At 40.8% G+C, this 22,920-nt stretch overlaps 1 protein-coding gene across 1 annotated transcript; it reads right to left on the bottom strand.

The window, feature by feature from the left end:
• Nucleotides 1-607: 607 nt before the first annotated feature.
• Nucleotides 608-21,993, bottom strand: LOC115151659 (phospholipase A2 inhibitor and Ly6/PLAUR domain-containing protein). Its single transcript, XM_029695779.1, has 6 exons — nucleotides 21,846-21,993; nucleotides 4,203-4,486; nucleotides 3,923-4,036; nucleotides 3,578-3,742; nucleotides 2,072-2,188; nucleotides 608-1,907 (listed from the first exon to the last, which is right to left on the bottom strand). The coding sequence occupies exons 2-6, from the start codon at nucleotides 4,270-4,272 to the stop codon at nucleotides 1,579-1,581; spliced, it is 795 nt and encodes a 264-aa protein (XP_029551639.1). The 5' UTR covers nucleotides 4,273-4,486; nucleotides 21,846-21,993; the 3' UTR covers nucleotides 608-1,578.
• Nucleotides 21,994-22,920: the final 927 nt, after the last annotated feature.

The following is a 22,920-nucleotide window of genomic DNA, read 5'->3' as shown; positions in this document are numbered from 1 at the left end:
TCACAAACCAGATTTGCCCTAATGAAAAATGCCTCTTAGATATTAATTTAGAATCCTCCAATACTCTACATTTAACTAGATCTACAGGGACATTTCATTGATCTGCAAGTATTTTCATTTAGAAGCCACCTCTTAATGAGTTCTGAGAGCCGTGTCATACCAATTATTATTGGATTATTCACCATGGCAACCACTTATTAGTATAAAGTTGAAAATTATGTGTGTTTACATTTTTTGGGCAAATTCAATAATATTTTTGTACTACTGTACAGAAGTAGATGCTGTGTTTTTAATTACAGTAGTGATGGACAGCTGGAGGCATTTAGCTTTTCACAAGCGTAGCAGGCTGTGAATTCTGCAAACAACTTTTCCATGATGGGCTATTAGCAGGACAATAGACTCTTCATTCCTTTACAAAAGGAGAGTCTAATAGTTCAGCTAGGTGTGAAAAATCCCTGTAACTTGCAATGTATTAAGTACTCTAAAGTTTTATATTTCTAACTCCAAACCTCATGCAACTGCAAAATGTATATATAGCATATACTGTACTGTATTTGTTCATCAACATCTTTATGCTTTCGTTAATAAAATAATGATAAAAATACTCTTTTAAAATGCAGATGTTTATTTCAACTATATGCAGGACAATAGACTCTTGCAGAGTTTAGGGACTTTAAATGTACAGTATTAATTGCTGTTTGCGAGGCATGTCACTTCTCCCATCTCTTTTGCATAGTCCACCAAATGAACTATTTTCTAACATCATCTGGATGGATCCATAACGAATTACTTTGGGAATAAATATCACTGAACAACAGAGCATGGTCTTTATAAATCAAGTCAGATTTTTATGTGGAAATATAAGGATTATTTTGATCTTCACTCACAGTCAATTAGTCACCTAGGCTTACTCCCGACCGGTCACGTTGTACAGCGCCATATTTTCCTAACTGAAACCCTTAATTAAATCGCTTTAGCCGTGATTGTAAAATGAATCAAGGCTTCAATTGTTATTTCATTTTATAACTAAAATACTTGACTGTATTTAAATACATGGATGACTTGTATTCTTTGTGATGACATGCACAAATTAATGAGTGATTGATTGATGTACTGTATATTTAAGTAGGCCTTTATGCCAATAAGTAAGTTACGCTAAAACAGCTACAGTAAGAAATGCATTTTCATTTATCTTGGAATAGAAACACCATAATATTAATCAAATTTAAATAAACTACATTTCTAAAAATCAATCTCATATAGTCTGTTCTATTCAAGGATCCCTTTGACTCTTATAGGCCTACAGCTCCATGTCATTTCAATTACTGAGCTTCTCAAAGATGCCCTCTGGTGGGCAAACTAGCACTAACTACCATTAATGGCGACAATGGCTGACACTTAAATAACATGCCATAGAATTTTGCAGCAGCCTGTAAGCTGTGCTGCAGTATGATACAACTTTCAAAGGAAGAACCAGTATATCTTTCACAATACATGAAAATCATTGTACATTCTGTTGTTTTGTAATCAATGCATTATGTTGTCAGATGAGTCCCGATATGTTAATCTCTGTTTATATCAGATAAGTTTGCTGATGGTGAGGCCCAGCAGCAGAGGGACTAGGCTCAGTCTGATTGACCAGGCTGTGGCTGTTACACGGGCTGTAGTTACAGTAACAGGGGCTGTGGTTACAGTTACAGGGGCTGTGGTTACAGTTGCAGGAGCTGTCTTACAGGTGAAATTCACAGCCGTGATTGCACTCATGTTAATCACTGAGGGCAGCAGTTGATTCACTGAAGGCAGCAGTTGATTCACTGAGGGCAGCAGTTGATCAATAGAGTTGCACATGTTGGAAGTTGTACAGCCCTTGAGATTCACCGTAGTAGTATTGGTAGAGCCAAGTGTTACTGTCAAAGATAGAAACATGTAGTTTTCCCAACATTTAGATCTCTTGTAAAACAACTAAAAGCTCAACAATTAATAGCTGCTCTGTATGAACAGCAGAAGATTATCTAGAGATGAAGAAATGTGATGAGGTTTTGTATCTTGAAAATAACCAAAGACAACTCACCACTGCCGCTAAAGCACTGGTCTTCCACACCCAGGCAGGCCACAGTGCTGTTACACACCGTGTCTTGGAAGCTGCTGCAGGAGGGACATTGTCTTCCATTAGCCAGCGAATTGGGGGCTGTAGGAAGAGAACAGAGATGGATATTTGTGTATACAGTATGTATTCCACATTCAGTGGTCATATACACTGAGTATACAAAACATACAGTAGATTGACCAGGTGAATCCAGGTGAAAGCTATGATCCCTTATTGATGTCACTAGTTAAATCCACTTCAGTCATTGTAGATGAAAGGGAGGAGACAGGTTAAATAATTATTTTTAAGCCTTGGGACAGTTTAGACATGGATTGTGTTCACTGAGCATACCAAACATTGGGAACACCTTCCTAATATTGAGTTGCATCCCCCTCAAGGCTTAAAAATCCTTATTTAACCTGTCTCCTGAGATACAGAGCCAAAGGTACAGTGGTGAGATACAATGACTGTAAGGTTAAAGTGCAGACTGTCAGCTTTAAGGTAAGGGTATTTTAATCCATGTCACATTAATCGTTTAGAACAGCACTTTTTGCACATACTGTAGTCCCCCTCATTTTAGGGGACCAAAAGTATTGGGACAAATTCACTTATGTGTATCAAAGTTGTCAAAAGTTTAGTATTTGGTCCCATATTCCTAGCAATCAATGATTACATCAAGCTTGTGACTCTACAAACTTTTTGGATGCATTTGCATTATTCATGATTCATTCAGGACTATTCGTAATCATGGTAGCGTCCACATTCAAATAGAAGTGTTTACAAACATTCTATTTTTATTTACAATAAGTGACTCCAAAATGACACAATACATGATTCACTATTCATTTCCATTCGGCACAAAATAAAATGAAACGCAACCAAAACAAACAGCAAATGCATCTAACAAGTTCGTAGAGTCACAAGCTTGATGTAATCATTGTGTGCTAGGAATATGGGACCAATTACTAAACTTTTGACAACTTTGATACTTTTGGTCCCCCAAAAAGTGCTGTAATTTCAAAATGAAAATACCCTAAAATTAAAGATGACAGTCTGCACTTTAACCTCATAGTTAAAATCAACAAAGAATGTGTCACTGTTCCAATACTTTTGGAGCTCACTGTATATTTATTCAAACTATGACAACTGAAATCAGGACATCAAATACATTGTTGAAAGGCCCAGTACAGTCAAAAACGTGATTTTCCTGAATTGTATATATCTTTCCACACTATGAGGTTGGAATAATAATATGAAATTGTGAAAATTATGATAATGACCTATTAATGTAAGAGCTGTTTGAAAAGACCACTTGAAATTTCAGCCTGTTTTGTGAAGCTACTTTTGTTTCTTTTTGACCATTTTAAATGAAAACAATCACAGTAAGATACTTAATTGTTATCCAGAAATGATTTGATATTGAAATAAAAACGGCTGCATTTGACCTTTAAAAAACACAATCCTAATTTAGGTAAAAGACAGTTATCTTACCAGGCTGAGTTTGATTGTTGCACCCATCGGTGTTACAGCAGAGCAAGTTAAAGGCAGTGTATGAGAAGCCCTGGTTCACTGACACTGTGGTTCCATTGTTCAGAGGAGATCCGCAGTTGGAGGTTGGTGAACACCCCTTGACTACCGTGGTGACATTGATGAGACCTACACCAGTAACAGATCCATTACAAAACCAAAGAAAGAGAGAGCAATTTAGAATAGAATGTATTGAAATAGTAGCATAGAGACAGGAAGGTTCAAAACATCCTTCATGAGGAAGCTAATAGCATCATTTAATTGGTCTTGAAGCTTTATCGTGAAGTGGATAACAAACTCTAAACACACCTTTTGCACTTAGGTTTGCAGTGAGACATGTTTTGTTGGAAATGGCTGGACAGTTGACTAAAGATGAGTTTGTACATTCTTCACCAATGCATTTGAAACACTGCAGCATCTCAACTGAAAAACAAGAAAATAAACAAAAATACATACACATTAAATAAGACAATTGAGTAATATACTGTACAAGCAATTTAGCTATGTTGAAATATTAACATAGACATTTGGGAGTGATGTAGTCCAAAAAAACTGTATGCCCATCTCAGTGTGAGGTCAGAGGTGTTACCTGAGCAGAAGAGAGTGCAGATGAGAGAGAGAGTCAGGATAAGCTTCATTCTGGACTGATAGACAGGCATTTGAACAGCAGTGGTACAGTACTCTGGGCTGGTCTGGTAGACAGGCAGATGAACAGCAGTGGTACAGTACTCTGGGCTGGTCTGGTAGACAGGCAGATGAACAGCAGTGGTACAGTACTCTGGGTTGGTCTGGTAGACAGGCAGATGAACAGCAGTGGTACAGTACTCTGGGCTGGTCTGGTAGACAGGCAGATGAACAGCAGTGGTATCTGGGCTGGGAGACAGGTCCTTCCTTATAAACCCATCATCCAAGGTAGGGCAGGATGTGGTAATGTCAGCAATGTTACTGTATTTCATGTTTAACAAGTTTCCCCACTCATGTGCTCTGGGAACAGAAGTTATTTTGCTAACATAATTAACCATGACTCGTAACATGATGCTACCACCACAATACTTGAAAACAGAGACGATTAACAACATCGCATCCTCTCCACATTGCTGGCCTGTATGACAAAGAGAAAGAAGGGAGCCTGTGCTAAAAAAAATAAACTCCAAATCATTCATTCTGTTTGCATTAAGGCTGTTAAGTAATACTGCGAAACAACACAGCAAAGACATACACTTTATGGTCTAAATTGAAAAACTTCAGTCTTGTGTCATCTAATAAAACAGAACACAGAGTGAAACCCCCTATATTTTCAAGTATTGTGGTGGCAGCACCATGTTATGGGTATGCTTGTCATCGGCAGGGACTGTGTCACGATTGTCGTGTGTGGAGGACCAAGACGCAACAGGGAAGTGTATACTCATTTTTCTTTTTAATATATAAGAAGGAGAAACAAAATAAACACGTATACAATTAATAGAAACGACACTAACCGTTCTGTCATGTGACAAGCACAAAACAACTACCCACAATCCACAATACAAACACACCCCTAATTATAGGACCTTCAATCAGAGGCAACGATAGACAGCTGCCTCCAACTGAAGGCCCCAACACCAATTAACTAAACATAGAAATACAAATGACTAGACAGAACATAGAAATAAACTAACATAGAACAATAACCAAAACCCTGTAGTAATAAATCAAATACCCCTCTCTACATGGACACATACACACAACCACCATGAACCACATAAAACAAATACCTCCTGCCACGTCCTGACCAAACTAAACACTAACAAATAACACCTTTACAGGTCAGAACGTGACAGACTGGAAAGTTTGTCAGGATAAAAAGATATATGAAAGGAGCAAAGCCCAGGTAAAAAGATAGAGGCGGGTTTTCCTCTGTCTTCTGATAACCTAACCCTGGAATAGAGTTGTATTTCTTTAGCGGGACAATAATTGCACAAAATCTAATTCTAAAGAAACACCTGAATACCTTTCCAAGAGTTGTTGAGTGTTTCTATTCGCTCCAGTCCCTGTCCTAAATTAAATTTGCTTGAAAATCAGAGACAAGGTTTGAATGTTGCTGTCTATCAAAGATTTCCAACCAAATTTACTGAGCTTGGTAGAATATTATTCAAAATGATTCACATCTTTAATGGCTGCAAATGGTGCTTTAACCAAGTATTAATTAACTCTGGGGTGTGAAAACATAGTCAATCAAAACATGTTCTTTTTTATTTTTTCTTAATTTGGATTATTCTTTTTTTAAATCTTCCACTTGAAAATGTAGAGTAGGTTGTGTAGATTGGGATGGGAAAATTCCAATGTATTCCTTTTTAGATAGAATTTTAAGGCATCTAAATGTAAAGACCATTCACTAGTTACTGTATATCTGCTGCACTCCAAATTAATATGTGGGTTTGAGTTCAGTGCAGTTTCTCTCCTGAATTCATTACATTATACTTATTTTTTGCGATAGTTTTCATCAAGAAAAATAGACAAACTATGCTGCATTACACTTCAATAATAATACAAATACTTCTGATCACTTATGGTTTGAGTACAATTGAAAGTGAAAATGAAGTACATTTTGTTTGACATTTTCTGCTGTCAATTTGGCTCTGATCCCAAATCTGCGACTTTGTCACTCCGAAATATGTTACAAGAAAAGAAAACTTATGGTTTCTTCATTTCAGCTAAATTGAAAGTGAAAATGAGAGGGGCACTCTCACATGGGCTTAGGGGTCACGTGTAGCTGACTAGGAAGTGTCAGCACAGGTGAGAGGAGATTGTATACTGTTCCTACCATCAGACTCAAACACTCTAACACTTACAGATGCATTTCTTAACGTTGCATGACCATTATGTTTTATAACTTTATGTTTATAACTACAATAAAGGGGGACATCATCAAGTCAAAAATCTAGATCTGGAAAGCCAATTTTTTTATTATTATAATTTTTTTATTTCACCTTTATTTAACCAGGTAGGCTAGTTGAGAACATGTTCTCATTTACAACTGCGACCTGGCCAAGATAAAACACAGCAGTTCGACACATACAGCAACACAGAGTTACACATGGAATAAACAAACATAGTCAATAATACAGTAGAAAAAGAAAAGTCTATATACAGTGAGTGCAAATGAGGCAAGATAAGGGCGGTAAGGCAATAAATAGGCCACGGTGGCGAAGTAATTACAATATAGCAATTAAACACTGGAATAGTAGATGTGCAGAAGATGAATGTGCAAGTAGAAATACTGGGGTGCAAAGGAGCAAGATAAATAAATAAATAAATACAGTATGGGGATGGGGTAGTTGGATAGGCTGTTTACAGATGGGCTATGTACAGGTGCAGTGATCTGTGAGCTGCTCTGACAGCTGGTGCTTAAAGCTAGTGAGGGAGATATGAGTCTTCAGCTTCAGTTATTTTTGCAGTTCTTTCCAGTCATTGGCAGCAGAGAACTGGAAGGGAAGGTGGCCAAAGGAGGAATTGGCTTTAGGGGTGGCCAGTGAGATATACCTGCTGGAGCGCGTGCTACAGGTGGGTGCTGCTATGGTGACCAGTGAGTTGAGATAAGGCGGGGCTTTACCTAGCAGAGACTTGTAGATGACCTGGAGTCAGTGGGTTTTGGCGACGAGTATGAAGCGAGGGCCAGCCAACGAGAGCATACAGGTAGCAGTCGTGGGTAGTATATGGGGCTTTGGTGAAAAATGGATGGCACTGTGATAAACTGCATCCAATTTGTTGAGTAGAGTGTTGGAGGCTTTTTTGTAAATGACATCGTCGAAGTCGAGGATTGGTAGGATGGTCAGTTTTACGAGGGTGTATTTCGCAACATGAGTGAAGGATGCTTTGTTGAGAAATAGGAAGCCGATTCTAGATTAATTTTGGCATAAAGCTTAAATTCTTGTTACTCTAACTGCACTGTCCAATTTACAGTAGTTATTACAGTGAAATAATACCATGCTATTGTTTGAGGAGAGTGCACAGTTATGAACTTAAATGTATTAATAAACCAATTAGGCACATTTGGGCAGTCTTGATACAACATTTTTAACAGAAATGCAATGGATCAGTCTAAAACTTTGCACATACACTGTTGCCATCTAGTGACCAACATCTAAATTGTGCCTTGGCTGGAATAATACATTATGGTATTTCTCTTGCATTTCAAAGATGATCGTTTCTTTGTATTATCTTTTACCAGATCTAATGTGTTATAGTCTCCTACATTAATTTCATTAATTTGAAATGGTATCAAGAATATGCATATCCTTGCTTCAGATCCTGAGCTACATGCAGCTATATTTGGGTATGTCATTTTAGGCAAAAATTGAAAATAAGGGGTGGATCCTTAAGAGGTTTTAAGATTTTCTGGGCTAACAATAAGAAATAGTACATAAAAATAAATACTGCAAAGTTTCCTAAGGACTAGAAGCGAGGCGGCCTTATGTCGAAGCCATCTTGCAAATCGGCACCATTTTGCCCCTTTCAAATCCTCGTCATTCACATGAAGAAAAGACAGAAATACGGGGGAAGAGATCAGGGCACCTTGTGAGAATTTGTCAGCAAGTGAGTAACCTACCTTTATCATCCATTCTATTGGCCAACATACAATGACTGTAACTGGATGATCTCCATTCAAGTCTATCATGCTAATAGGACATTAAAAACTGTAATATCTTATGTTTCACAGAGTTGTGGCTGAATGACGACACAGATAACGTACATTTGGCTGGGTTTTCCGTGCATCGGCAGGACAGAACAGCTACGTCTGTTAAGATGAGGGGTGGGGGTGTGTGTCTATTTGTCAATAACAGCTGGTGCGCGATGTCAAATATTAAGGATGTCTTGAGGTATCGCTCGCCTGAGGTAGAGTACCTCACGATATGCTGTAGACCACACTATCAACTATCTATATATTTTTGGAAGCCTTCTATTTACCACCACAAACCGATGCTGGCACTAAGACCGCACTCAACGAGCTGTGTAACGGCATGAGCAAAGAAGAAAAGAAATCCAGAAGTGGCGCTTCTAGTAGCCGGGGACTTTAATGCAATGAAATTGAAATCCATTTTACCTCATTTCTACTAGCATGTCACATGCAACCAGAGGGAAAAAAACTCTAGACCACCTTTAATCTACACACAGAGACGCAAAGCTCTCCCTCGCCCTCCATTTGGCAAATCTGACCACAATTCTATCCTGCTGATTCCTGTTTACAAGCAAAAACTAAAGCAGGAAGTACCAGTGACTTGCTCAATACGGAAGTGGTCAGATAATGCGAATGCTACGCTACCAGATTGTTTTGCTAGCAAAGACTGGAATATGTTCCGGGATTTATCCGTTGGCATTTAGGAGTATACCACCTCAGTCACCGGCTTCATCAATAAGTGCATCAATGAAGTCGTCCCCACAGTGAGTGTACATACATATCCCAACCAGAAGCCATGGATTACATGCAACATCCGCACTGCGCTAAAGGATAGAGCTGTCTCTTTGAAAGAGCGGGACACTAATCCGGACGCTTATAAGAAATCCCGCTATGCCCTCAGATGAACCATCAAACAGGCAAAGCGTCAATACAGGACCGAGATTGAATCCTACTACACCGGCTCCGATGTACGGACTACAAAGGGAAACTCAGCCACGAGCTGCACAATGACGCCAGCCTACCAGACGAGCCAAATTACTTTTATGCTCGCTTTGAGGCAAGCAACACTGAAGCATGGGTGAGAGCATCAGCTGTTCTGGACGACTGTGTGATCACGCTCTCCGTAGCCGATTTGAGCAAGACCTTTCAACAGATCAACATTCAAGGCCGCAGGGCCAGACAGATTACTAGGATGTGTACTTAGAGCATGCGTGGACCAAGTGGCAAGTGTCTTCAATTACATTTTCAACCTCTCCCTGACCAAGTCTGTAATACCTACATGTTTCAATCAGACCACCATAGTCCCTGTGCCCAATAAAGCGAAGGTAACCTGCTTAAATGACTACTGCCTCGTAGCACTAACGTTGGTAGCCATGAAGTGCTTTGAAAGGCTGGTCATGGCTCACATCAACACCATCATCCTGGATACCCTAGACCCACTCCAATTTACATACCGCCCCAACAGATCCACAGATGACTTGATCTCAATCGCACTCCCCACTGCCCTTTCCCACCTGGATAAAAGGAACACCTATGTGAGAATGCTGTTCATTGACTACAGCTCAGCGTTCAACACCATAGTGCCCTCAAAGCTCATCACTAAGCTAAGGACCCTGGAACTAAACACATTCCTCTGCAACTGGATCCTGGATGTCCTGACAGGCCGCACCCAGGTGGAAAGGGTATGCAACAACACATCTGACATGCTGATCCTTAACACAGTGCCCCTCAGGGGAGCGTGCTCAGTCCCCTCCTTTACTCCCTGTTCACCCATGACTCAAACACCATCATTAAATTTGCTGACGACACAACAGTGGTAGGCCTGATCATCGACAACAATGAGACAGTTTATAGGTAGGAGGTCAGAGACCTGGCAGTGTGGTCTCAGGACAACAACCTCTCTCTCAACGTGAGCAAGACAAAGGAGCAGATCATGGACTACAGGAAAAGGAGGGCCGAACATGCCCCTATTCACATCGGCCTTGGCTGTAGTGGAGCGGGTCCAGAGTTTCAAGTTCCTTGGTGTTCACATCACCAACAAACTATCATGGTGCAAACACACCAAGACAGTCATGAAGAGGGCACGACAACACCTATTCCCCCTCAGGAGACTGAAAGGATTTGTCATGGGTCCCCAGATCCTCAAAATGTTCTACTGCAGCACCATCAAGAGCATCCTGACTGGTTGCATCTCCGCCTGGTATGGCAACTGCTCGACATCCGACCGTAAGGCGCTACAGAGGGTAGTGCATATGACCCAGTACATCACTGGGGCCAAGCTTCCTGCCATCCAGGACTTATATACTAGGTGGTGTCAGAGGAAGGCCCAACAAAATTGTCAAAGTCTCCAGTCATCCAATTCATAGACCGTTCTCTCTCTGCTACCGCATGGCAAGCTCCTTAACAGCTTCTACTGCCAAGCCAAAAGACTGCTGAACAATTAATCAAATTCCACCAGGACTATTTACATTGACACCCCTTTGTTTTTACACTGCTGCTACTCACTGTTTATTATCTATGCAGTCACTTTACCCTTACCTAGATGTACAAATTACCTCGACTAACCTACACCCCCACGCATTGACTCGGTAACGGTACCCACTGTATATAGCCTCATTATTGTTATTTTGTGTTACTTTTTATTTAATTTTTTTCTTTAGTTATTTTAGGCAATATTTTCTTAACTCTATTTCTTGAACTGCATTGTTGGTTAAGTGCTTGTAAGTAATTATTTCATAGTTTCATAGTAATTATTTCATTATTTCAAGTAATTATCTTCATAGGAAGATGGAAAGAACAAAGGTGTCCTGTTCCAGCTACACCCTGTCACACTGCTCAACATGTGAGGCCATTCTAAAGCAGCAACCAGAAGCACAGCATGCAACCAGAAGCACCCTCCCCCATAATCGAAAAACATTCCCTTTAAGTGAGATTTTTTTTTTTAACCATTCCTCTCCCTTACTGAACGGTTTGTCCTGTCTGAACTAGTTTCATTTGTCTTGCCTGTTGCATTTGGTGTAAATTACGTAAATGTAAATTACGTAAATGTGTATTTGATTTGATGTTCAGTGGGTGCTTTGCATCAAACTAAAGACACCACCACTCTATACTAGTTTATCCTATATAGTCAGGTCTTGGCCAGTCTCCTCAGAATTTACCCCAGCTGAAGAGACACATTTTACCATTATTGCTTGTCAAAGTATAGGCCACTAAACACAGGCAAGGCATGTCAGCAGAAAGTTGAACTTCAGGTAATACTGGGCCATCAAGAACAGTAAATGAAGAAGTCAGGACAAGTATAGAGGGGAACAATGAGACACTGTGCTCCAAAAACACAAATGTTCAAGCATATTCATTCCATTCCACGACTGTTCCATTCCACATTCCAACTGTCGTGGAATGGAATGAACATGCTTGAATATTTGTGTTTTTGGAGCACAGTGTCTCATTGTTCCCCTCTGTACTTGTCCTGACTGTTAAGTTCATGTTTTAAGTATCCCTATATTTCTGTTATTAGGGGGCTATCACTCTGTTATTAGTGTGCCTGCGCAGGAGTCTCGTTGTTGATGAACCTGGCCTGTGTGCAATGGCAACCATGTATTGTGCTAATACGGTTGACTAAACGTTGTTAAACTGGAACCTTGTTGTTGTGTCATTTTGAATGAACAATGGTAGCAGAGGATGGCTAATAACTACAATCTGCCACCTCGCTTCGACGAGAAGAGGTCGTATGAAAGTTGGAAAAATTCACTTGAAATCAGGACACGGGTTACTAATCTGGACAAGAAAAAGCAAGCACTTGCGGTGGTATTATCGCTCGAAGGAAGAGCAAGAGATAAAGCACTGGAAATATCCATTGAGGATTTGAGAAAGGATGATGGTATGGGAACTTTGATTAGAGCACTGGATTCTGTGTTTCTTAAAGAAGAGAAAGACAGTGCCTACGAGGCATATTCAAACTTTGACAGTGCTACTAGAGACATTTCAGTTGCAATGATGGACTACATAATTGATTTAGAACAAAGGTACAATAGGATGCGCAAGTACGAGATGGTTCTCCCGGATGCAGTGTTAGCTTTCAAGTTGCTAGATACTGCCTGTCTGGATGGTAGGGAGAAACAGTTGGCTTTGCAGGGAACAGAGCTGTCAAGGGACATTCACATCCGACTTCTGCCTGAAGCTAAGAGCGAAGGAACACTGTGGAAACAAAAAAAGTGTGTATATGGCCTGGCAGATACATCACTCTACTGGTACAACAAAGTAAAAGCAACAATGCTGAGTACAGGTGGAAAAATGTCACAAGTGGATCCTGCAGTCTTCTATTGGCTTGATCAAGACTGTAATGTGACTGTAATGTGACTGGAGTACTTGCCTGTCATGTTGATGAGTTCATCTGGGGTGGCTCACAGACCTTTGCTACCACTGTGATTCCACATCGCAAAGCTGGTTTCCAGGTCGTCCACAAAGGAGCAGCTTGCTGACTGTCTGACAAAAAAGGTAGCATCCGGTCTTATGCTCCTAAAGGCACTCAGTAATGGAAAGTGGCAGCTTAATACAAATAAAAACTTGGTCACACAACCCATTTGTAATGGGTAACTTAAATAATACTTTGGACATTTAATTATGTTGTTGATGATATATTTGTCTTTAAAAAAAGGGAGAGATTGTTAAGTTCATGTTTGAAGTATCCCTATATTTCTGTTATTACGGTGCTATCACTCTGTTATTAGTGTGCCTGCACAGGAATCTCGTTCTTGATGAACCTGGCCGATGGCAACAATGTATTGTGCTAATACGGTTGAGTAAATGTTGTTAAACTGGAACCTTGTCGTTGTGTCGTTTTCAATAAATATTGACCTTTTCCGTTACGGTTCTTGATGGCCCAATACTACCTGAAATTCAACTTTCTGCTGCCATGTCTTGCCTGTGTTCTATACTATGGTGGTCTATACTATGACAAATAATAAGGGTAACATTTCACGCTACAACTGAGGAGCTTTAACTTCTCTTAGAGACTGACTATGTCCCTTATAGGACAAGTAACACATAACAAAGGTCTTACTGTGTGACTCCCTGTTCCCACCCAAGAGAAGGAACACAACAAGCACTCTGCTGAGTCTCTATTTAATTTTGGGGCCTCACCACCTCTTTCAAATGAAGTCGCTCTGGAAGAAAAGAGAGCCATTGCTGAAAAGCAAACAACACCATCTCCCAACGTGTAACTCATATCTCCTATATGAAAACAGGAATTAAATATAATAAAAATCAAACATGTATAACAATGCTATAACGTGTCAGAAGTCCAGTTCAGATTGTGACACAGAGAGAAGAAAGCCTCTGCTTAAGTGATCCAAAAGAGTTGTTTTGGTCCAGGATGACATTTAATTGGATCTTTATCGATAGACTGTGACATTAAAAGATTTTAAAATGACAAGAGGAAGGTAAAAAAAGTTTCACTTTCTATATTGCTCTTGAACATTCTTTTCTATATTCTACTAATGAATAGACTGCTCACAAGTTTACGTTAGGCTCCTATTTGTGTGATTACAAGATACCTTGTAAACATAAGACAATAACCAATAAGATTCTAATTAATAATTACAATCATCATGTTAATTACAATGATAACGCAACAGCGGCCACAGCGTGTGCCAGCTTTTGTTCCAGTTTAGCTCTGACACACCTGATTCAACTAATCATAGTCTGCAGTTTAGACCACTAATATGATTCAGGGGAGATAGTGCTGGGTTGGAACATACGCATGCAGGCAGCCTCACAGGATAGGAGTTGCTCACCCCTGATATAAATGTCTCTGTTTAGTAGAGAATATTCCAATACTCTCTCAGCTGGTTGGTTTGAACAACCAAGCTAATGTTCTCATTCATCCTCTACAGTTCAGTCCTGAACAGCCTGTGAGATCAGAGACTGTGGGCTATGTAAAGAAGCCATCCCTTAAAGACAAGGTCCACTGTGTTGTCTTTGTGGTGGATGCTTCTAAAGTGTCCAGCTACACCAAAGGTCTAGGCACCACCTTCCAACAGCTCCGAGAACACATCAGTGACCTGGGTGAGCAATACAGGAAGCTTTTTTGCAATGGCAGTAATGGTTGTAGGAACTGTGGTCAATTCTGTCAGTTGCCAGTGTGTGAAACAAATGTGCTTTGTAGGTGTGCATCGAGCAGCACTGCTGACAAACGTGGACCAGGTGTGTCAGGAAACCGCCCGTGACATCAACCAGGTATACAACAGTCGGATCGTTCAGCAGACGGTACTCTCAATAATACCCCTTATTGACGTGTTAGTCCGCTATTGGAACATCACCTTTATTTAACCAGGTAGGCCAGTTGAGAACAAGTTCTCATTTACAACTGTGACCTGGCCAAGATAAAGCAAAGCAGTGTGACAAACAACAACAACACAGAGTTACACATGGGATAAACAAAAGTACAGTCAATAACACAATAGAAACATCTATATACATTGTGTGCAAACGGAGTAAGGAGGTAAGGCAATAAATAGGCATATAGTAGCGATGTAATTACAATTAAGCAAATTAACACTGAAGTGATAGATGTGCAGATGATGATGTGCAAGTAGAAAAACTGGTGTGCAAAAAAGTAAATAAATACAATATGGGGATGAAGTAGGTAGCTGGATGGGCTATTTACAGAATGGCTGTGTACAGCTGCAGCGATCGGTAAGCTGCTCAGATAACTGATGCTTTAAGTTAGTGAGGGAGATGTAAGTCTCCAACTTCAGCGATTTTTGCAATTCGTTCCAGTCATTGGCAGCAGAGAACTGGAAGGAAAGGCGGCGAAATGAGGTGTTGGCTTTGGGGATGACCAGTGAGATATACCTGCTGGAGCGCGTGCTACGGGTGGGTGCTGCTATGGTGACCAGTGAGCTGAGATAAGGCAGAGCTTTACCTAGCAAAGACTTTTAGATGACCTGGAGCCAGTGAGTCTGGCAACGAATATGTAGCGAGGGCCAGCCGACGAGAGCATACAGGTCGCAGTGGTGGGTGGTATATGGGGCTTTGGTGACAAAACGGATGGTACTGTGATAGACTGCATCCAGTTTGCTGAGTAGAGTGTTGGAGGCTATTTTGTAAATGACATCGCCGAAGTCGAGGATAGTCAGTTTTACAACGGTATGTTTGGCAGCGTGAGGGAAGGAGGCTTTGTTGCGAAATAGGAAGCCGATTCTAGATTTAATTTTGGATTGGAGATGCTTAATATGAGTCTGGAAGGAGAGTTTACAGTCTAGCCAGACAGCTAGGTATTTGTAGTTGTCCACATATTCTAAGTCAGAACTGTCCAGAATAGTGATGCTAGTCGGGTGGGCGGGTGCAGGCAGCGATCGGTTGAAGAGCATGCATTTAGCTTTACTATCGTTTAAAGGCAGTTGGAGGCCATGGAAGGAGTATTGTATGGCATTGAAGCTCATTTGGAGGTTTGTTAACACAGTGTCCAAAGAAGGGCCAGATGTATACAGAATGGTGTCGTCTGCGTAGAGGTGGATCAAGGAATCACCCGCAGCAAGAGCGACATCATTGATAAATACAGAGAAAAGAGTCGGCCCAAGAATTGAACCCCGTGGTACCCCCATAGAGACTGTCAGAGGTCCGGACAACAGGCCCTCTGATTTGACACACTGAACTCTATCTGAGAAGTAGTTGGTGAACCAGGCGAGGCAGTCATTTGAGAAACCAAGGCTGTTGAGCCTGCCGATAAGAATACGGTGATTGACAGAGTCAAAAGTCTTGGCCAGGTCAATGAAGACGGCTGCACAGTGCTGTCTTTTATCGATGGCGGTTATGATATCGTTTAGCACCTTGAGCGTGGCTGAGATGCACCCGTGACCAGCTCGGAAACCGGACTGCACAGAGGAGAAGGTACAGTGGGATTCGAAATGGTCAGTGATTTGTTTGTTAACTTGGCTTTCGGAGACTTTAGACAGGCAGGGCAGGATGGATATACAGTTGAAGTCGGAAGTTTACATACACTTAGGTTGGAGTCATTAAAACTCGTTTTTCAACCACTCCACAAATTTCTTGTTAACAAACTATAGTTTTGGCAAGTCGGTTAGGACATCTACTTTGTCCTTGACACAAGTAATTTTTTAGAACAATTGTTAACAGACAGATTATTTCACTTGTAATTCACAGCATCACAATTCCAGTGGGTCAGAAGTTTACATACACTAAGTTGACTGTGCCTTTAAACAGCTTGGAAAATTCCAGAAATGATGTTATGGCTTTAGAAGCTTCTGATAGGCTAATTGACATAATTTGAGTCAATTGGAGGTGTACCTGTGGATGTATTTCAAGGCTCACCTTCAAACTCAGTGCCTGAAGGTAGGCCTGTCTCCTAGAGATGAATGTACTTTGGTGCGAAAAGTGCAAATCAATCCCAGAACAACAGCAAAGGACCTTGTGAATATGCTGGAGGATACAGGTACAAAAGTATCTATATCCACAGTAAAACCAGTCCTGTATTGACATAACCTGAAAGGCCGCTCAAGAAGCCACTGCTCCAAAAACAACATAAAAAAGTCAGACTACAGTTTGCAACTTGGGGACAAAGATCGTACTTTTTGGAGAAAGTTCCTCTGGTCTGATGAAACAAAAATAGAACTGTTTGGCCATAATGACCATTGTTATGTTTGGAGGAAAAAGGGGGATGCTTGCAAGCCAAAGAACACCATCCCAACCGTGAAGCATGGGGTGGCAGCATCATGTTGTTGGGGTGCTTTGCTGCAGGAGGGACTGGTGCACTTCACAAAACAGATGGCATCATGAGGATGGAAAATTATATGGATAAATTGAAGCAACATCTCAAGACAATTAGTCAGGAAGTTAAAGCTTGGTCACAAATGGGTCTTCCAAATGGACAATGACCCCAAGAATCGTTGTGGCAAAATTGCTTAACCTCTCTGGGAAATGTGGGACGCGATTTCAAAAAGGCTTTACGGCAAAAGCATAGCATTAGATTATGTTAGGACAGCGCCGAGACAAGAAAAACCACACAGCCATTTTCCAAGCAAGGAGAGGCGTCACAAAAACCAGAAATACAGCTAAAATTAATCACTAACCTTTGATGATCTTCATCAGATGGCACTCATAGGACTTCATGTTACACAATACATGTATGTTTTGCTCGATAAAGTTCATATTTATATCCAAAAACCTCATTTTACATTGGCGTGTAATGTTCAGAAATGTTTTGCCTCCCAAAACTTCCGGTGAATGAGCACATAATTTACAAAAATACTCATCATAAACGTTGATAAAATATTAAACTGTTATTCAAAGAATTATAGATACACTTCTCCTTAATGCAACCACTGTGTCAGATTTCAAAAAAACTTTACAGCGAAAGCACACTTTGCAATAATCTGAGTACAGCGCTCAGAGACGAAACCAAACCCGCCATTTTGTGGAGTCAACAAAACTCAGAAATAACATTATTAATATTCACTTACCTTTGATGATCTTCGTCAGAATGCACTTCCAGGAATCCCAGTTGCCCAATAAATGTTCATTTGTTTCTATAAAGTCCATATATATGTCCAAATACCTCCTTTTTGTTCACGCGTTCGGTAGAGTACTCCAAATGCACTGTGCTCACACACTTACGTTCTGACAAAGTCAAAAAGTTATATTACAGACGATGTATAGAATGTCAAACGATGTATAGAATCAATCTTTTTATCATAAATCTTCCATAATATTCCAACCGGACGATTCCTTTGTCTTCAAAAAAGAAAAGGAACATAGCTAACTCTCACGGGAGTAGAAGCATGAAACAATGTTCTAAAGACTGTTAACATCTAGTGGAAGCCTTAGGAAGTGCAAAATGAACCCTAAGTCACTGTATACTGGATAGGGAATCACTTGAAAAACTACCAACCTCAGATTTCCACACTTCCTGGTTGGATTTGTCTCAGGTTTTTGCCTGCCATATGAGTTCTGTTATACTCACAGACATCATTCAAACTGTTTTAGAAACTTCAGAGTGTTTTCTATCCAAATCTACTAATAATATGCATATCCTACTTTCTGGGCCCGAGTAGCAGGCAGTTTAATTTGGGCACATCATTCATCTGAATGTCCGAATACTGCCCCCTGTCACTAAAAAGTTAAGGACAACAAAGTCAATGTAGTGGAGTGGCCATCACAAAGCCCTGACCTCAATCCCATAGAACATTTGTGGGCAGAATTGAAAAAGTATGTGCGAGCAAGGAGGCCTACAAACCTGACTCAGTTACACAAGCTCTGTCAGGAGGAATGGGCCAAAAATCACCAAACTTATTGTGGGAAACATGTGGAAGGCTACCCAAAACGTTTGACCGAAGTTAAATAATTTAAAGTCAATGCTACCAAATACTAATTGAGTGTATGTAAACTTCTGACCCACTGGGAATGTGATGAAAGAAATAAAATCTGAAATAAATAATTCTCTCTACTATTATTCTGACATTTCACATTCTTAAAATAAAGTGGTAATCCTAACTGACCTAAAACAGGGAATTTTTACTGGGATTAAATGTCAGAAATTGTGAAAAACTGAGTTTAAATGTATTTGGCTGAAGGGTATGTAAACTTCCGACTTCAACTGTATGTGAGAATTCTATTCATTGACTACAGCTCAGCATTCAACACCATAGTGCCCTCATAGCTCATCACTAAGCTAAGGACCCTGGGACTAAACACTTCCCTCTGCATCTGGATCCTGAACTTCCTGACCGCCCCCAGATGGTAAGGGTAGGTAACAACATATCCGCCACTCTGATCCTCAACACGGGGGACCCTCGGGGATGCGTGCTCAGTCCCCTCATGTACTCTCTGTTCACTCATGACTGCACGGCCAGGCACGATTCCAACACCATCATCAAGTTTGCAGATGACACAACAGTGGTAGGCCTGATCACCGACAACGACGAGACAGCCTATAGGTAGGATGTCAGAGACCTGACCGTGTGGTGCAAGGACAACAACCTCTCCCTCAACATTATCAAGACAAAAAATATGATTTTTGGCTACAGGAAAAGGACCGAGCATGCCCCCATTCTCATCGACAGGGCTGTAGGGGAGCAGGTTGAGAGCTTGAAGTTCCTTGGTGTCCACATCACCAACAAAATAACATGGTCCAAGCACACCAAGACATTCGTGAAGAGGGCACGACAAAACCTATTCCCCCTCAGGAGACTGAAAAGATTTGGCATGGGACCTCAGATCCTCAAAAGTCTTTACAGGTGCACCATCGAGAGCATCCTGACGAGTTGCATCACTGCCTGGTATGGCAACTGCTCGGCCTCTGACTGCAAGGCACTACAGAGGGTAGTGCGTACGGCCAAGTACATCACCGGGGCCAAGCTTCCTGCCATCCAGGACCTCTATTCCAGGCTGTGTCAGAGGAAGGCCCTAAAAATTGTCAAAAACTCCAGCCACCCTAGTCATAGACTGTTCTCTCTGCTACCACATGGCAAGCGGTACCGGAGGGCCAAGTCTAGGTCCAAGAGGCTTCTAAACAGCTTCTACTCCCATGCCATAAGACTCCTTAACATCTAATAAAATGGCTACCCAGACTATTTGCATTTCACTGTAAGGTCTACACCTGTTTTATTCGGCGCATGTTACAAATAATATTTGATTTGATTGTCATGCTGAAACAGGAAAGGGCCTTCCCCAAACTTTTGCCACAAATTTGGAAGCACAGAATTGTCTAGAGTGTCATGCTGTAGCGTTAAGATTTCCCTTCACTGGACCTAAGGGGCCTAGCCCGAACCATGAAAAACAGCCCAGGCCATTATTTCTCCTCCAATTTGTCCGTCGGACTGCCAGATGGTGAAGCATGATTTATCACTCCGGAGAACGCGTTTCCACTGCTCCAGAGTCCAATGGCAGAAAGCTTTAGACCACTCCAGCCGACGCTTGGCATTGCGCATGGTTATTTTAGGCTTGCGTGCGGCTGCTCGGCCATGGAAACCCATTTCATGAAGCTCCGACCTACAGTTCTTGTGCTGACGTTGCTTCCAGAGGCAGTTTGGAACTCAGTAGGGAGTGATGCAACCGAGGACAGACTATTTTTGCGCGTTACATGCTTCAGCACTCGGTGGTCCCGTTCTGTGAGCTTGTGTGGCCAACACTTCGCAGCTGAGCTGTTGATGCTCCTAGATGTTTCCACTTCACAATAACCGCACTTAAAGTTGACCGGGACAGCTCTAGCAGGGCAGAAATTTGACTGAGCTCTCCAGTAAGACCGTTCTACTGCCAATGTTTGTGTATGGAGATTGCATGACTGTGTGCTCGATTTTATACACCTGTCAGGAACGAGGTGTGGCTGAAAGATCCAAATCCACTCATTTGCATGGGAGTCCACATACTTTTGTATATATAGTGTATTTCCAACCCTTTTTCCATAAAACCTATTAACACGCAAGAACTGGTGCACATCCAGAAAACAGCAACAAAGCAGTGGAAAACTACTTTAGGCGCACTAGAGTGAATTAAATTAATTCACTCAGAGGTGGTTTAAACTGCACTGTAATGTCAACTTTGCTTATGAAAAATTGTACCACTTGTATAGCCTTCCTAAAGATGCAAACATATTTAATAAATAGCCTATAACTGTTGTTGTAGCGTTGTGTTATTATGCAATTGTTAATGGCCATGTTTAGTTAATTCAATTGGAGGTTATCAATTGTGATCATGGTCACATTTCTATTGCGTCAGGATCAGCTGTTAGAATGGATTAGATTTAGGTCAACTGTTCAATCTTATACTTACAACTTGTGCTAAATTAGGATATTATACTGAATTAAATCAACCAGACTGGAACATGTCTTTACTCCATCACTGTCCGTGTAACAAGCCCCACATTCCTTTACTGACTTGGTGACGTCATATGTCAGTACGTCACGTCAACACACAACAGTAACAGTCCGTCAGATTAGGCCACAGGTAATAAAACAAACACTGACTGTTGTTGACAAGCATACTGTATATCATAACCATTGCAAAATAAATTCCTCACCTTTTCTGGCCATGATGAGTTCATATTCCCGAAGTAGTCATACAACAAATTACCATGCACATCTTTCATTTAATTGGGCCGATTAGATAGGCTATTATAATGTCAAGTTTTTTGCTCTATGCATCTGAAAGGGAGAGCTATTTATAACATACAGTAGAATTGAACAGGTGAAAAGAAAGATGACATTTTGCATTGAAGTGTGTAGGCTTCCACTGTATGTAGGTCTACTGTAGTTTTCATTTCTTTCCGAGTAGACAATGTTTCAGAATTCGCGGGCAGTGCAACATTATTGAATTTAATGATCTATTTACAGTTCCACAACAATTCAGACATGGTCAGATACAGTAAATGTCACTGCAAAAGAAAACATTCTGCCAACAAGATATTTAACCAAATTCGCCATTGCTCTTTACTTTAGATATTGTCTTTGCCTAATTCCAATACTTCCAAAGTACACAGCAAATAAGGGTGTTATTGTTGTAGCAATATTGTTACTCATATTGATGTTACACAGGAAACAGAAACCAATTGTTACTTACCTTATTCATGTACTGGATGTGCTGGTTGACAACATGGATTGTAAAGTTTTATTAACTATATATCTTTGTCTGTCGTGACTACAACACAAAGCATATTGAAACAATTGTCACCATGAAAGGTGAATGATGGGTGTTTTTCAGGAGGACTTATAATGCTCGTTCACGCGCGCAAAGTTTTATGTCTGATTTATAACGCGGAACTGTGACGAGATTGTGTTTAGAGGTAGGTGAAGGAGTCAAGCGCAGGAGAGCAGAAATGTCCGAGATGCGTTATTTAATAGGCAAGTCCACAAACATACAGGTCAGGTACAATACCAAAATAAACGCCCTTGACAACAGAGAAACCAGTTACTCACGGAAGGAGGGGAAAAAAACAACACTCCTAAACTTATACACACTTGGTATAATATGTGAAAACAAATATTTAGTGTTACATTTACACCAGTGGAGGCTGCTGAGGGGAGGACGGCTCATAATAAGGGCTGGCACGGAGCCAATGGAATGGCATCAAACAGATGTAAACCATGTGTTAGATGTAAGTGATACCATTTCACTTGTTCCACTCCAGCCATAACTACAAGCCCATCTTCCCCAATAAAGGTGCCACCAACCTCCTGTCATTTACACAACAGTTATGAATGAGGCCCCTGGAGAGCCAGCAGGATTTCCAGCCTATTTTAAAGAGAGTTCACCCAAACTACACAATATAAAATGTTTGTGTCCTTACCCTGAAGAGAAGAAGTCTGCAATAGAGAAGGAGTCTCTATAGAGGAGTCTGCAATCTATGATTTAGATACACTACACTTTTAATCAACTCTATTGTTTTCTTTTACAGACATGATTGTGAAGTAGGAAAACTGATGCATGAATCCTAAATACAGGTACCATTTTATTTTGCTAATCTCTGCAGGTTTGTCATCTGATTTCTTTGAGTCTGGTGGATATGGATGTAACCATACTACAAGGCAGGACAGTTTTCTGCATCCAGCTTGAGGCTTGGTACCATCAGGAATATGGAGCACTCTTGTTAGTAAGTCATGATATTGTTTTCCTTTACATTGCATGATACTAGGCA

The sequence above is a fragment of the Salmo trutta genome, chromosome 17 (genome assembly GCF_901001165.1).
Source record: "Salmo trutta chromosome 17, fSalTru1.1, whole genome shotgun sequence".
Classification (NCBI taxonomy): domain Eukaryota; kingdom Metazoa; phylum Chordata; class Actinopteri; order Salmoniformes; family Salmonidae; genus Salmo; species Salmo trutta.
This window is presented reverse-complemented; position numbering and strand designations above follow the sequence as displayed.